Source organism: Scyliorhinus canicula, chromosome 7, assembly GCF_902713615.1.
Source record: "Scyliorhinus canicula chromosome 7, sScyCan1.1, whole genome shotgun sequence".
In the NCBI taxonomy this organism is placed as follows: domain Eukaryota; kingdom Metazoa; phylum Chordata; class Chondrichthyes; order Carcharhiniformes; family Scyliorhinidae; genus Scyliorhinus; species Scyliorhinus canicula.
Window position 1 is genome coordinate 165,890,965 of NC_052152.1, and position 14,791 is coordinate 165,905,755.

A 14,791-nucleotide genomic window follows, 5' to 3' on the forward strand; every position below is an offset into this window, starting at 1 on the left:
CTTTCCTTTGCCATGAGAAATGAAGATTGACATTGAATAAACTGGACCAGTGAAACTGCTTGGGCTGTTGCTATTGAAATGCATGAGTTCGTCGGATGAGAAATGATGCCTTGTGGACACATTTCTCAACAGCTGCAATTTCTATTTTTCACTTGTAACGTGAAACTGGAAGATAACTTGAGAATTAGCTGGACAGCCTTGACTCAAAAGTGCAGCTACGTCTGGTGTCAACCAGATTTTAATTTCCAAAGTTGATTAGGAATTTATTTTCTTGCTCTACTTTCTGTCCCTTTTTAGATTTGTCGGCACTGAGGTGAGGTCACAGTTGCCATCATGGGTGCGACCGCATGTCAAAGTGTATGATAACTTTGGACATTTAATTCGAGATGTATCTCAATTTTTTCGTATTGCTCAAAAAATAGTGAGTATCTCATTTTAAAATTTAATCTGTAAAATGCTCTGGGTGTTAACACTAGTGGAAGAAATAAAAGGTGGTGGCAATCAGTTGTAAGGTGTTTTCTTTTTAAGAGGTGTGCTGTGTTACCTGAAATCTCATGGCCTCCTGGATTAGTTAGGTGTTTTATGAAACAGCACTGACAGGCTGGCACCATGACACTGCTACCCTGGCACTGCCAAGGTGCCCTGGTGGCACTGGCAGGGCGGCCATGCCAGGGTGTTTGTCTGACACTGCCAAGAATCAGGACCTGAAGGGGGATCATGCCCATGAAAAGAGGGATGAGGGAGGGAGTGAAGGGTGGGTATGAAGGGACCTCCGGAAGGTTGAGGGTGAATTGGTCCAGACGGGGATGGGCCCGAGAGGGGGCGTGGGAAGGCCTGAAAAGGACGAGTCCTCAGCGACCCTATATCGAGGTCTCCTCACTCTGGTTAATGTCCATGTATGTGGGGGTGATATTGCCTGTCGGTGGGGAGCGTGGTGGACGTTCAAACTCACCAAGACATCGGGGCACCCTTTCAAAATGGTGGCTCGGTTCTGAGGATCTGGTCTGTCCAATGAGTTCAGCTCCTCCGTGATGGAAAAAACTTCTCCGTGGGCTAGCCTGGAGAGAAACTCCCCAGCGCCTGAAAAAGTGACAAGTGTGGTTCAATAGCGGTGGGAAACACGCCGACAGTGCCAGGGATGAACTCCCAGTCAAACATGCCTGAAATGGCACCTAGAACATTTCCATTAGATCACGACCCATGTTTATGATGTGCCAAGTTGTTAATAGGGCAGTAGATCTTTATCATCTCCACTCTGCTTTTGTACTTTTCATGGTCATAATGCTTTTCCACCATGCAAACATCCTTCTGAAGAGACAAATGTTTTATTTGCAAGAATTTATTTGTTTCTGTATATATTTTTAGCTTAATGAAATCAGCTTGATTATAGGTTTACTTGCCTCTTGAGCTAATAAGTGGCAAGCAACACTCATACCAGGCAGGAACCATCTTTAACAAGGAAAAATATAACCATCTCCTTTTGACATTCAAATGTATTACTATAATTGCATTGACCCACATCAACTTCCTAGGGGTACCTTTAACCAGAAACTTAACTGAATGAACCACATGAACCTCTGGCTATAAGAGCAGGGCAGAGACTTGTAATTCCGCGATGAGAAACTCACATCCTGACTCCTCAAAGCCTGTCCACTATCTACAAGACAAAAGTCAGGAGTGTGATGGAATACTGTCCACTTGCCAAGCTGAATGCAGCTCCAACATCAGTCAAGAAGAAGAAGGTGGACACCATGCAGGACAAAGCAGCCCGCTTTATTCGCAACCCATTTACGACTTTAAACATTCACTCCTGCACCACAGACATTCAATGTCAGCACTGTACACCAGTGTTTTTCAAACTTTTTTTGCCCGGGACCAATTTTTACCACGCCGGCTGACCTTCACGACCCACGCTGGCCGACCTTTGCGACCCACCATTTTCATTTACCTTTAATGTGACAGATAAGTCTGCTTGGTCCTCACCACCTCACTTGCTTTGTTAGTCAATGTGACATTTCTGATAATGACTTCAGCTGATGATTTGAGATCTCACCACATCTGTTGAAAAAAAAAGAGGTTTGTCCTCAAACTCGCCATGTTTAGTCTTCAAATGTCTTTGAAATTTTGAGGATTTTAAACTTTCATTTGTCAGTGCTTCCCTGCAGAGAACACACATGAACATTGAATCTTGAGTTGCAGTGGCACAATTAATAACCAATACCTCAAGTAATCATCTTTATGCTGCTTTGTTGCTGTTTTCAGCTTCTTCTTCATGGGTTGTTCATCAGAGGCCCTGGAGTTCACACCAGCACTGCTGGCAGCTGCAAAATGGAATAATTTCTTGTGCGCCGGGGTGCATGACTTGCTCTCTGCCGCCACTCCAGACAGGAAGATTCCAGCGATTTATTTATTTTTAAAAACTGCTCCTGCACGCTGATATCAGGAGGAGGCGTTCTGCCCCGCTAGGCTTGGGGCCTGTGCATTGCTGAGGGGGCATGCATGCGCAGAAAGGCCGCATTCTGAAAGCCAAATATCGGCCACCATTTTTAAAAGCCTGTTGCGCCGTTGGGCACTACTTCCTGTGATCGGGAATGCCACAGCGCATGGCCCCACGATCGGGAATGCCCTGACGCAGGACCCTATGGCCCTCCCGACACCGGCCCACGATCCACCTGACCGTGGGTTTGAAAGTGACTGTTGTGTACCATATACAAGTTGCACTGCAGCACCTTCCAAACCCATGACCTCTACGACATAGAAGGCCAAGGGCAGGAGGGGCATTGGAACACCACCACCTTCAGGTCTTGGCAGATTCCACCGTATTTTGTGAAGTAAATACTTCAGTAAATCGTCAGCACCAACAATGTTAAGTACAAACTGTGACTTTGTTTTTTGGATCATGTTGAAATGATTCTATCCAGGAATATGCTTTGACCCTCCTGCATGAATAAGTTGTTAGTATTGCAATTACTGCAGATTGTGCAAGTGTTGGCCTCTAGAAAGGCTGTGATTCTAATGTTATTAAAGAGAGGGGCCCTGCCTGAATAAGTAGATTTTTCAGACAGTGACGCATAAACAGTTTAATCACGTAGAGTCATTGGGCGGAATTTTCCCAAAGTTTGAGAGTGGAATTTTCTGAAAAAATAGCAAAGTGTCAGGTTCTAACTGAAAACCGGCATGTTTCTCCCCAGAAACGCAGTTAGGTTGTCTGTCCAGGCCTTCTGACACTTTGTCAAGAAAAAAGCAGTGGGTGTGTTTAAAAATATGCTTCCCTCCCAGCCCCCAGTCACGGAGAAGACCACCCCGCCCCACACACAAGCTTCTGGGCGAATCCCCCAACGCACATAATGGAGAAGAGTTTGACCCCTGGCACTGTCCTCTCTTGGTGCCCACACAGTGCCCTGTGGCAGTGTCCAGCCTTGGCTCTCAACCCCAGCGCTTCCAGTCCCCTCCCCACCCTGGCGTGATCACCATGACTGGTTTTTGAAATCCAAATCCAATCGTGATTCGCATCGGCGTGATGTCATGCTAGCGGTGGGACAAGGGGACTGGTGGTCATCACACGGGGCTGGAAGATTCGGTTTGGAGACATTTAATTATATTGAAATATATTTAAATGAATTAAAATCAGGTTCATGGGCTGGGAACATCTCATTCTGCAAGCTGGCCGGTGCAAATCCCGTTGTGTCCCTCTCGCGAGAATTGGAAACCTAACAGGGAAAACCACATCCAGAGTGTGAGGTTCAACTGAACACTGGTGTGTATCTCCCCAGATACACAGTTGAGTTTTGAGATCAGATTCTCTGTCTACAGAAAATCTGGGGACATGGGTTGTTCCGATCTTCTGGCAGGGAGGGACTTGACAGAGCCAGCACGGCTGACTCCACAGGGATCAAGGCTTTATCTTTAAAGGGCACCCTGATCTTTGTTTAAAAAATAACTCTCGCCCCCCCCCCCACACACAGACATCGATGCCATTTGAGCAGGCAGCGCAATCCCAAGCTTGGAGGCGGGCTGATGGGGGTGGGCGGTTTCTGCTTTGAGGGGCTGGGTGAGTGACGAGGGGGTCAGTGAAGGATGGGTGGACATTGATGGGGGGGGGGTCGGTGGGGGAGGCATTCGGGTCACCATTGTGTGTGCTGTTGGAGGTGGTGGGGGTGCTTGTTATTCCTGTAGTGGGGTTGGATGCCTCTATTTGGCAACGGGGTGGGGGGGGAGAAAGATTTGCATTGTGATTGGAAAGAGGGTCCTTCCGATGGGCGTTGAGGGGCACCACAGTTATGTACTGACCCCACTGACCTCAAGGTCCACTGTGACAGGACCATGCTGGGCAAGCTTGCACCAAAGCCTGCCCAGTGGATTTCCCCATGTGGGGGTCAGTGTAAGGGGTTGGGGGTGAATCAGGCTTCCAGTATGTTAATTATATTGAAATAGGCTCAAATCGCTGGCCTGCTTCCTCACACTGGGGCAGGGTAGCGCGCTGTGGCCACTGGTGGGGCAATCCTGTTTTTCGGGGGATGGTCCATTCTCCATCCAATCGGGAATCCCAATCGCGTCATTGGGTAATGAAGAATCCACCCAATTATCATCTCCTGATCCTGACTATGTTAATCCCTGATTAATTTGCTGTCAGTCTCGATTCAATAAAATCTGAGATGGATTTGCAGGTATCATATCATTTATTTATTACTAACTTGCAAGGCTGACTCAATCCATTGGACCTGCAGGACACACATACTGTCTCCTGCAGCATCCAGGATTAAGAGACTCTCAAACAAAGGAACACTGGAGATATACTTCAAATTACATCAAGATTCGCATACAAACTTCCTATTGGTCATTTTACACACCTCCTGACCTGGTCATATATCCTAATTGGCTCACTTATCCTGGGCTCATTTTTTACCCGGCATCCTTTTCACTATTCTCCACGAGGCTACCATCCCCCGAGCCATGCTCTGCTCATCCCTTTGTTCTGTCTGTGAACACATTACCCTCGGGGTCCTACTGTCCATCCTATTCGTTTGCTCACTTCCTCATTCCCTCCTTTTATCATTTCATGATAACCCATCATTCCTAGCTGTAGTTATGGCCCCTCAGCTAAGAAAACTCGTTGCTGCATTTCTAAATCCTATTGCAGCACCCCATCGGCCGCTGCATGCTCGTGGATCCTAACAGTCAAGACTCTAGGGGTGGCTATCTGTTCCAGCGCAACCTGCATTTTACCCATCATGCATTTAAGGATGGCCAGGCCCACAAAGATGCAGGCGAGATAGTCAAGAGCACACCGGTTCTGCATGGCAAACAACCTGAGTTGAGATAATTCGCTGGTTATTGCCCCGAGGGCCCCTAATGTTTTGTTTCCCAGGATGGTAAGGCCGCAAATAAAATAATTCCTATCGTTGACCGCCAAGGAACCCCCCCACACCCCCCAGTGTCAAGGCGCTCAGAATTCCCCATCCGGCTGAGTGGCCCCGGTTGGGTGCTAGGACCTGAGGTTTCTTCTAGCCTTCGCAGAATTCGGCTGAGACTGACCGGCATGCCAATTTATGGTGCAGTATCCACTCAGTGGGGCAGGGGACTGTGTTGGGGACTAGAGTTCCGATAGCAATTTGGCGGGGAAATGGGGGTGACAAAACATTGGTCGCTGTACCATTAAAGAAAAAGTAGTATCCTTGCTCCGTGTACAGGCTAGCATCACAATCAGTATATTGATTGAGCAGGGAACCCCCAGTAGCCCATTTCATCCAGCTTTGGAACGCCCATTCGGGCCTCATAGCAATGTGGAACGCCCTAGACCCAACAGTGATATGAGAGACATTCGCCCAGCCACAAAGGAGCTGGATGCCTAGCGTCAGCGGGACACAAATGGCATTGTAACAGGCGCATTGACCTGATGTCAGGGTTATGCAACACTTTTGATCAGTACAAGTGGAGAACAGACATGTTATATTCATTTTCATCTCTACCAGCAAACAGCCGTACCCCTCACTGCTGAAACAATTCTCGAACGACCGGGAGTCTCTATTGGGAGTGAAGTGGCTAGGTATATACGCCCTCCACCGTCAAAGCTTATCCTGCTGTGAGTGGGAATTATCCCGAGGAAGGGGAAGGCAAATAGCCGGTGGGGCCGCACCCGGATCGTAGGGAAAGGTAAATTGCTCGGGCGGTGGCTTGGAACTCTGACAATGAACCACAGTTTGGGGAGTGCCCCAAAGCGGTGAAACAGAAAATAACCTAGACACCGATGTGGGGTTTGGGTAGCAGACAACGCGCCCCTGGCCATACAAGCGGTGGTAGATCTAGTAGAAGAGATTCATACGGTCCAGGTTTCCCTCATTCCGGGTCCTAAATAAATTAAGTACATCTCCTGATAACCTACGTCTAGTTGTACCTCCCTCCTTACACAGCCCTTCCTCTGTCTAGTCCCTCTCTCTCTCTCTCACAACCTCTTCCTACCCCCTCCTCACAGTCTGATTTTACCTGTAAGGCACCAAGGTTAACACATCCAAAATCAAATTTACATATACTCCAAAACAAGGCAATGTCCATGCAGTCTTCCCTTCCCATCGTTGGGACCGGTGCAATTGCTTCATAAGTCCTGCATGGTCCGTTAACCTGATGACCTTCCACGAGTCCATACCACGTCCTCGTATATGGGGGCAGCGAAGAATGTCACCTTTGCAGAGGTGAAATATCCGGGTACTTCGGTTGGGGTTACAGATGTAGATGATATTCCCCTGTTCCATTTCCGCCGCCGATGTCACTCCAAGCGAGGCGATGCCGAAGATCACACAGGTGGTGTGTAGCCACCCCATCATGCTTCACACCTGTAAAATAGCGCTGGGGAAGGGAGGCAGATTAGTGACCGACCTTTTACAGTGGTGGAGGTGGACCCAAACACTCCGCCCCTCCACTTTAACTGCAGTGGGGGTGGTAAGGAGAACTTGGAAAGGCCCCTCCCATCGTGGCTCTGACCCTTTCCGAGTCCAATTTTTTTTTTGACCATGACATAACTACTAGGCTGCACTGAGAGCAAGCTATGTGATAGGGACGGTGACGAGTGAGCTGCGCGGACCTGGCCATGGAGCTCCATGAGGGCGTTAGTGAGGGCTAGAACATAGTTAGTCCTTTCTTTAGTCAGATGGTGAAACTGGACCAATCTGGGAACAGGCAGGTTCCAGGGTGTTCTAATGGGCCTGCCGTAAAAGACTCGGCAGGAGAGAGCCAGGCCGATCCTGCAGGTGTGACCTACAGCTGAATGAGGGCAACAAGGAGCAACTTAAGCCATGTCAGTCCCGTGTCCGTTCTTAATTTAGCCAATTTAGTTTTGAGGGTCTGATTGTGTCTCTCAACCAACCCGGCCGCCTGTGGTCTGTACGCACAGTCTAGCTGCTGGCGTATGCCCAACTGGGAGCAGAACTCCTTGTTGATCTGTCCAATAAAATGAGGCCCGTTATCAGAACTTAACTGAGCCGGTATTCCGTACATAAACACCCAATAAAAACCCAATTGAATTTATACATAACAACTTACAGGACATTTAATCTGTAATAACTGTTATACTCTCCAATACTATATTGGTTACAAATTTCCCCTCGCGGCAGCAAGCTGCCAATATTCTAGACCAGTGCCTCTCAAAGTGTGGTACGCGTACCGGTGCCGGTATTTGGAGTGTTTCCAGAAAAGAAAGAGACAGTAATCCTGGATTGGCTTGTTTCGCTCACCGGTCCCTGGCACATTGGAAAAAACTGCCGGTACGCCACATCAGATAGTTTGAGATGCACTGTTCCAGACTACTGTCATTTAAAATACGGGGGTTCCTCGTCAGTCGCTGCTGTCTGCCGAGACCCTTAATAACTCCTCCGCGTAATACGTCCCTCCTGGAGACCACAGATCACCCATCAGCTAACGTCCCGTTAGAGATGTCTGACCGGAGGTTTCAGTATTCAGTAATAATTTGATATTTTGATTTGTTGCTAACCCGTAAGGTTTTTCTTCCGGGCTCTATCATTCAATTCCCTCAAACATGTAGCCAATTGTATCATTAGTTTTTTTTCCCATACTGTCTGAAACATTCTTCTGCAGAGTGTTGTTCAGGTTCTTCATCTATATTATCATTGCTTCATCTGAAACTAAAATGAACAGGTCAAAGTCGGAGAGGGCCCTATTTCTTAATTTGTATCTTCCTATCCGTGCTTGGATATTCCAGAAGTACCATCTCCAGGTCTTCCCAACAGCATAAACCACGTGCTTCCTCACAAATCGATACCATAAGTCTGGCACTTGTCTACAAGCTTGCACAGCCTTTTAGAGTCACATTGTTGTTGGCCAAATTATCCTTGCAGTAATTGCACGTTGTCATTAATCTATCCCACTTACACTGACACTTCTTGGATTCAAAATCCCCCCTGTGGTCACAAACCTCAATCATTAAAGTTGCCTGATATTCCACAAAACAACCATGACAAAACTGAATGCCCCAAATCTCCCTGGGGGCTGCAGCATCCCATCGCTGTCTTTGCAAATGCATTATCAATTCTCCTGAATACTCAGTATCCGACCGTCTCCTGGGTTTCATATGACTACTACCAGTCCAAACAATCGGGCTACAGAATGCCCCACAATCCTGACTTGTGGTTTCCCGATGCTCACTGTGAACCATTTTAAACTGAGGGCCATTAAGCACCGCCCTTGTTCTATCATTCCATACATTTAAATCTTGACTGATTACATTCCTACGCTCATTGCCCGTAGGCTGCCGATGGAGTATCATAATTCCTCTGTATTTGTTCAATTTGACCAGATTTTTAAAATTCTGACATAATTTCTTTTGCTCCAGACGCCATGGTTCTCTAATACAATTGTATGTTCACCCCAATTTTTTTTTTTTTGATTACTTCTCCTGTGGTTTTATTCGGTAATTTCACCCACACTTCCTCTCTGTCATCAATTGGTTTTAATATCCTCTTTTTTTTTCCTGCATCATCTTAATTTTTTTAAATCTTTCCCTGTCATCAGATTCTTATTTCCTGATGCTGCAAGTAATTCTCCTAATCTAACTTCAGGTCTAATGTTTCTATTGTCTGATACCCCATCTATAATGTAATCTCTAACTTCTGGTCTAATATCTTCATTCCTTAAAGCTCCTTCTACAATGTATTTAACACTCTAAACTTCATTTCTTCTGCTAGTAACTTTCTAGCGATGCATCGGGCACTAGGACCCTGGTGGAGCTGTGCCGTGTCAATTTCAACCGGACAGCTCCACAGAGCTGACGGCTTGGAAGTAAAACTTCTCTTTGTGTTGATGCGAAGACCAATTTAGTGCTGAGCACATTTCTTGCCTGCCATTTATAACTTCTAAGTGATGTGAAACTATTTTATTATTTGTTTTTTTTGCAGCCAAGACTATGCCGAGTTGCAACTAATCATTTACAAATCCCAATTTATACATTTTGATTTCACTTTTTGTTTTCTTCCTGAGAATTATGTTTTAATTAACTCCCACAATGTTAAGCATTATTACTAAGTTACTTAAGAACTTTCAAATACTTACCCCGTTTTAAATCTCACTTTAATACCTCCTAAAACACAACATTTCACAAAACTAGGAACAGAGGATATCACATTCTTATTAAACAGACTCATTCATTCATTGGAGATCTCCATTCAGACAAAAGGAATTCAAATCCTTATACGTTCATTCATCAACACCCAAGTCATTTATAACCCAATTCTGTTTCATTCAAACAACCCATATCTTCCCGAAACTATATTTGAACGGAATTGAACTGTCTGCAAACATTCCATCAGCGGTCTTTCACTGAACTGTTTCGCGACATCACATCAACCCGATACAGACCTTAACCAATTTTAGTCAGATTCGAATTGAACGGAATTGAATTGTCCACCAACATTCCATCAGCGGTCTTTTACTGAACTGTTTTAGCGACATCACATCAATCCGTTAAAGACCTTAACCGAATTAAAGTATAATTTAATAGAACCAATTTTTAATTTGCTACTCACATGCAACTGAGTGACCATCAGACTCCAACTGAACTGTTAGCCTCATTCCAAAACTGAGCCGTACCTGCAATGACTGAAATCAAATCTTCTAATCCATCAGACTGACCTTTGATTTCGTCGAGACAATCTCACCTGATCAAATGCGAGTGATTAGACTGTTAGCAGAATACGAGACAGAGGAAAATCAATATCGCAAGTTTTATCCAGCCATATCGTGGGCCCATTTTCCTCTTTCCCCTTCCGAGAGCAGTCCAATTCTGATTTCGCAGATGAAAGGCAAGATTCTTGAGAATCCCGGGTTTCGGCACCAAATGTTAATCCCTGATTAATTTGCTGTCAGTCTAGATTCAATAAAATCTGAGATGGATTTGCAGGTATCATATCATTTATTTATAACTAACTTGCAAGGCTGACTCAATCCATAGGACCTGCAGGACACACATACTGTCGTCTGCAGCATCCAGGATTAAGAGACTGTCAAACAAAGGAACACTGGAGATATACTTCAAATTACATCAAGATTCGCATACAAACTTCCCATTGGTCATTTTACACACCTCCTGACCTGGTCATATATCCTAATTGGCTCACTTATCCTGGGCTCATTTTTTACCCGGCATCCTTTTCATTATTCTCCACGAGGCTACCATCCCCCGAGCCATGCTCTGCTCATCCCTTTGTTCTGTCTGTGAACACATTACCCTCAGGGTCCTACTGTCCATCCTATTCGTTTGCTCACTTCCTCAACTAAGCCACTCTGACTATCCTTGCCTATCCAAGTGGCGATTAATTCTGTCCCTCAGAATATTTTTCAATTATTTCCCTCCCACTGGTGCTAGATTCACTGCCCTGTAAGTACCTGCTTTTTCTCCACTTCCCTTTTTGAATAATTCTACCATGTTAGCTGCCCTCCAGTCCTTTGGTGCCTCTCCTCTGGTCAGGGAGGATTTCAAAATTAGTTTAAAAGCCCCATAATCTCCTCCCTTGCCTCACACAGCAGCCTGGGATACATCTCATCTGGGCCTGGGGATGTATCCATTTTTAAGCCATCTGTTTGGCAACTTACAATGTTTCAAATGATGATTGGAGTATATTGGAGTCTATTGCAGCAAAATGGGCAGCACAGTAGCATTGTGGATAGCACAATCGCTTCACAGCTCCAGGGTCCCAGGTTCGATTCTGGCTTGGGTCACTGTCTGTGCGGAGTCTGCACATCCTCCCCGTGTGTGCGTGAGTTTCCTCCGGGTACTCCGGTTTCCTCCCACAGTCCAAAGATGTGCAGGTTAGGTGGATTGGCCATGATAAATTGCCCTTAGTGTCCAAAATTGCCCTTAGTGTTGGGTGGGGTTACTGGGTTATAGGGATAGGGTGGAGGTGTTAACCTTGGGTAGGATGCTCTTTGCAAGAGCCGGTACAGACTCGATGGGCCGAATGGCCTCCTTCTGCACTGTAAATTCTATGTCTATGTCTAAAACTGGTGTGTTCTTAACGATAAAGAGAATTCTGCTTTTACAGATAGTGTAATAAGGCACATATCTCAACATTGCTGCTTTTGACATATTCATGTTCAGTAGTGTTTGACCGGGATGGGAGGAGTGCGTAGTTTCTCCAGCTTCACTACTACACCGGTCGCACCATGGGCAGGATTCTACGTTTCTGAGACTGTGTTGATGCTGACACAGAACACGTGAACTTTCATGACAGCAAAACTGGCGCCCCACCTGGACCGATTACTCTACCGTTAAGGGGCTAGCGCCGGCAACACGTGGAATACAATCAATCGTAATGAGAAATGGTGCGGGATTTTCCGGTTTCGCAATTGACACTCAGGAGGCTGACAAACTACAGCCGCATATACACACTTCACTCCCCACACACAACATCCCAGCCAACAAGATGGCACTGAGGAGAGCAGCCCCAAGATTCATGAATGCAGAGCTCGAGACCCTCTTGGACGTCGTGGAGGAGAGGAGGATGACCCTGTATCTCAGCCCTGGAAGGAGGCTGCCAGCCTTCGCCGTGCATGGGCGCAGGTGGCAGTTCCTGTCAGGGCCGTGGGCAACATTGTCCAAACCGACCAGCAATGCTGTAGCAAACTGCACAACCTCTTCAGGGTGGCCAGGGTGAATAGATAGTACTGTGCACCTGGCACCACCCCTGTCCCACACACCCGTTACCCATCCCCCCCCCTCCCAACCACTGGAAGGCGGCAGAACCCCCATCCTGCACCACATGCCGGTAACGATATCGATATTGCCCGGCTTTGCCGGGTGCATTGGCCACTGAGGCCGCCCGCAATCACCAAACCTCCCTCCCGGCCTGCTCATGCATCTTGTGTCTTACAGGGCCGGCTGGTGATGGGGCGGATCCACCTGCCATCCCCAAACAATGCCACAGCCGGAGCCCCCACCTTGAGCCGAACGGCGATGAGTGCAAACCCGGGAATTGGCGGGGGCGGGAATCGCGCCACGTTGAGCGGCGAGGCCCCTGCGGCGATTCTCCGACCCGCAATGGGCCGAAGTCCCGCTGCTGGGAGGCCTCTCCCGCCGCCGAGGTTTGAACCACCTCTGGTGGCGGCAGGATCGGCGGCGTGAGTGGGGTCCTGGGGGGGCTGCGGGGCGATTGGACCCCGGGGGGTGCCCCCACGGTGGCCAGGCCAGCGATCGGGGCCCACCGATCGGCGGGCGGGCCAGTGCCGTGGGAGCACTCTTTCTCTTCCGCCGCCACCACGGCCTCTGCCATGGCGGAGGCAGAAGAGAATCCCCAGCGCGCATGCGCCTTTCGTCCAGCCCTGGCAGCGGGCCTGAAAGGCCGCTGGTGCCGGTTTTGGCGCCAGTCAGCGTGGTGCCAACAGCTCCGGCGCGGGCCTAGCCCCCAAAGGTGCGGAGAATTCCGCACCTTTGGGGAGGCCCGAAGCCGGAGTGGTTGGCGCCACTCCCCTACGCTGGGACCCCCAGCCCCGCCAGGTAGGGGAGAATGCCGCCCCAGCTCTCCGCCCGAGACTCCGGACACCCCAGAGCTTGAGTCGGAGGATGACCGTGATTTCCAGTCACGGCTGTCTCCAACACCCTCCACCATCCCAGACACACACACCTCGATTGGGCACTTTACTAAACAGGCTCCTTGGACACTCTGGTTTGCAGGAGGGGGTGCTCGGTTGGAGGGCAGCTGCCAATCAGACTGGTTTTAGGCTCCTGGAACGGACAGTCCCATCAATCGTGGAGATGCAGTCGCAGAGTTAGGGAATAGATGAGGCGTTGTCAGTGAGTATCCAGCAGGTGCATTTGGAAGTGTCAACCATGAGCAGGAGGTGGTGCCAACAATGCGCGCCACCCAGGCCAACACAGTGGAAGCATTAGAGGCGACGGTTTTGGCTATGAATCAGCATGTCCTCGTCTGCGGCATTCTGTGCGGGCGCTGGGCAAGACAAGGGTTGGCCATCTCACAGCATCCATGTGCCAGAACCACCTGGAAATCGCAGCGGTGCTCCTGAGCGCGGCGATCCAATCGCAGCAGGCCATGGCTGGGAACGTCATCGGAATTGCCCAGGCCCTGGCCGATGTTGCGCAGAGGGAGGTGGCCCAGTACCGGAGGGAGGTGGCACAGTGACTGGCTGATGTGACATAAACGCAGAGGGTGGTGGCACAGTCAATGGGTGATGTGGCGCAGTCCCAGATGGTGATAGTGCCACTTCCTGTGTTCCATGGCCGCGAGCATGTGGACCCTGGTCAAGACCAGAGTGGGATTTCAGGACTGGCAGCACCAGGTGGCAGGAGAGCCTCAGGGGATAGCTCTGCTCGCAGCCCAAGGGCCATCAGTCACCCCAAAAGAGGAGGAGGTGATGGGCTCCATGCCGGTGACTCCTGTGCAGGAGAGATGCTGGAACAACGCAGCACCTCAAGCACCTCCCCCCTCCCCTCTTGTCCCTGGTGCATCTAATAGATAGCGGGCAGAGCAGGAGACTCCACCAATGGGGACCTATTCCACAGAGAAGGAATCACAGCAGGCCGCCTCCACTTCTGCTGTGCCATCTGGAGGAGAGACCTATACGTAGCTTTATGGCCCTAAGAACAGAAAGTTAGACACTAGTTAAGTTGGCACGGGTGCAGGGCACTGTTCAGTTCTAGGGGCTAAGGCACAAACCTGTAAATATTTGTTCACATTAAGCGCGTATTAACACTGTAACATAGAACAGTACAGCACAGAACAGGCCCTTCGGCCCTCGATGTTGTGCCGAGCAATGATCACCCTACTCAAACCCACGTATCCACCCTATACCCGTAACCCTTAACCTTACTTTTTAGGACACTACGGGCAATTTAGCATGGCCAATCCACCTAACCCGCACATCTTTGGACTGTGGGAGGAAACCGGAGCACCCGGAGGAAACCCACGCACACACGGGGAGGACGTGCAGACTCCACACAGACAGTGACCCAGTCGGGAATCGAACCTGGGACCCTGGAGCTGTGAAGCATTTATGCTAACCACCATGCTACCGTGCTGCCCAACCTGTCTCTGTGCTCTGTCACATGGGTGTAAGGGGTCGGCTGTCTGGGTTAGCCAGAGAAGTGGGGGTTGAATGGATGGACGTTGTGGGTGGCCCGGGTTCCCCCTCCGACCGTCTCCACCACCATCACTCCAGTGATCTGGTGGGATTGTGTGATGGAATCTGCCAGCTCGCATGCAGAGATCACCTAGGTGGATGGTGGACAGTGTTACCGTGGGCAGGAGTTGGAGCATTGCCGTATAATGTGGCG

The 14,791-nt window shown here is 48.8% G+C and overlaps 1 protein-coding gene across 5 annotated transcripts in view; it reads left to right on the forward strand.

Moving 5' to 3' along the window:
• rtel1 (regulator of telomere elongation helicase 1) overlaps positions 1-14,791 on the forward strand; it is a 190,574-nt gene that overhangs the window by 119,630 nt on the left and 56,153 nt on the right. For all 5 annotated transcript variants that reach the window (XM_038803195.1, XM_038803196.1, XM_038803197.1 and 2 more), the window contains one exon: positions 298-421. In XM_038803195.1, coding sequence (XP_038659123.1) covers positions 298-421 — 124 coding nt within the window. The remainder of the gene's footprint in view (positions 1-297; positions 422-14,791) is intronic.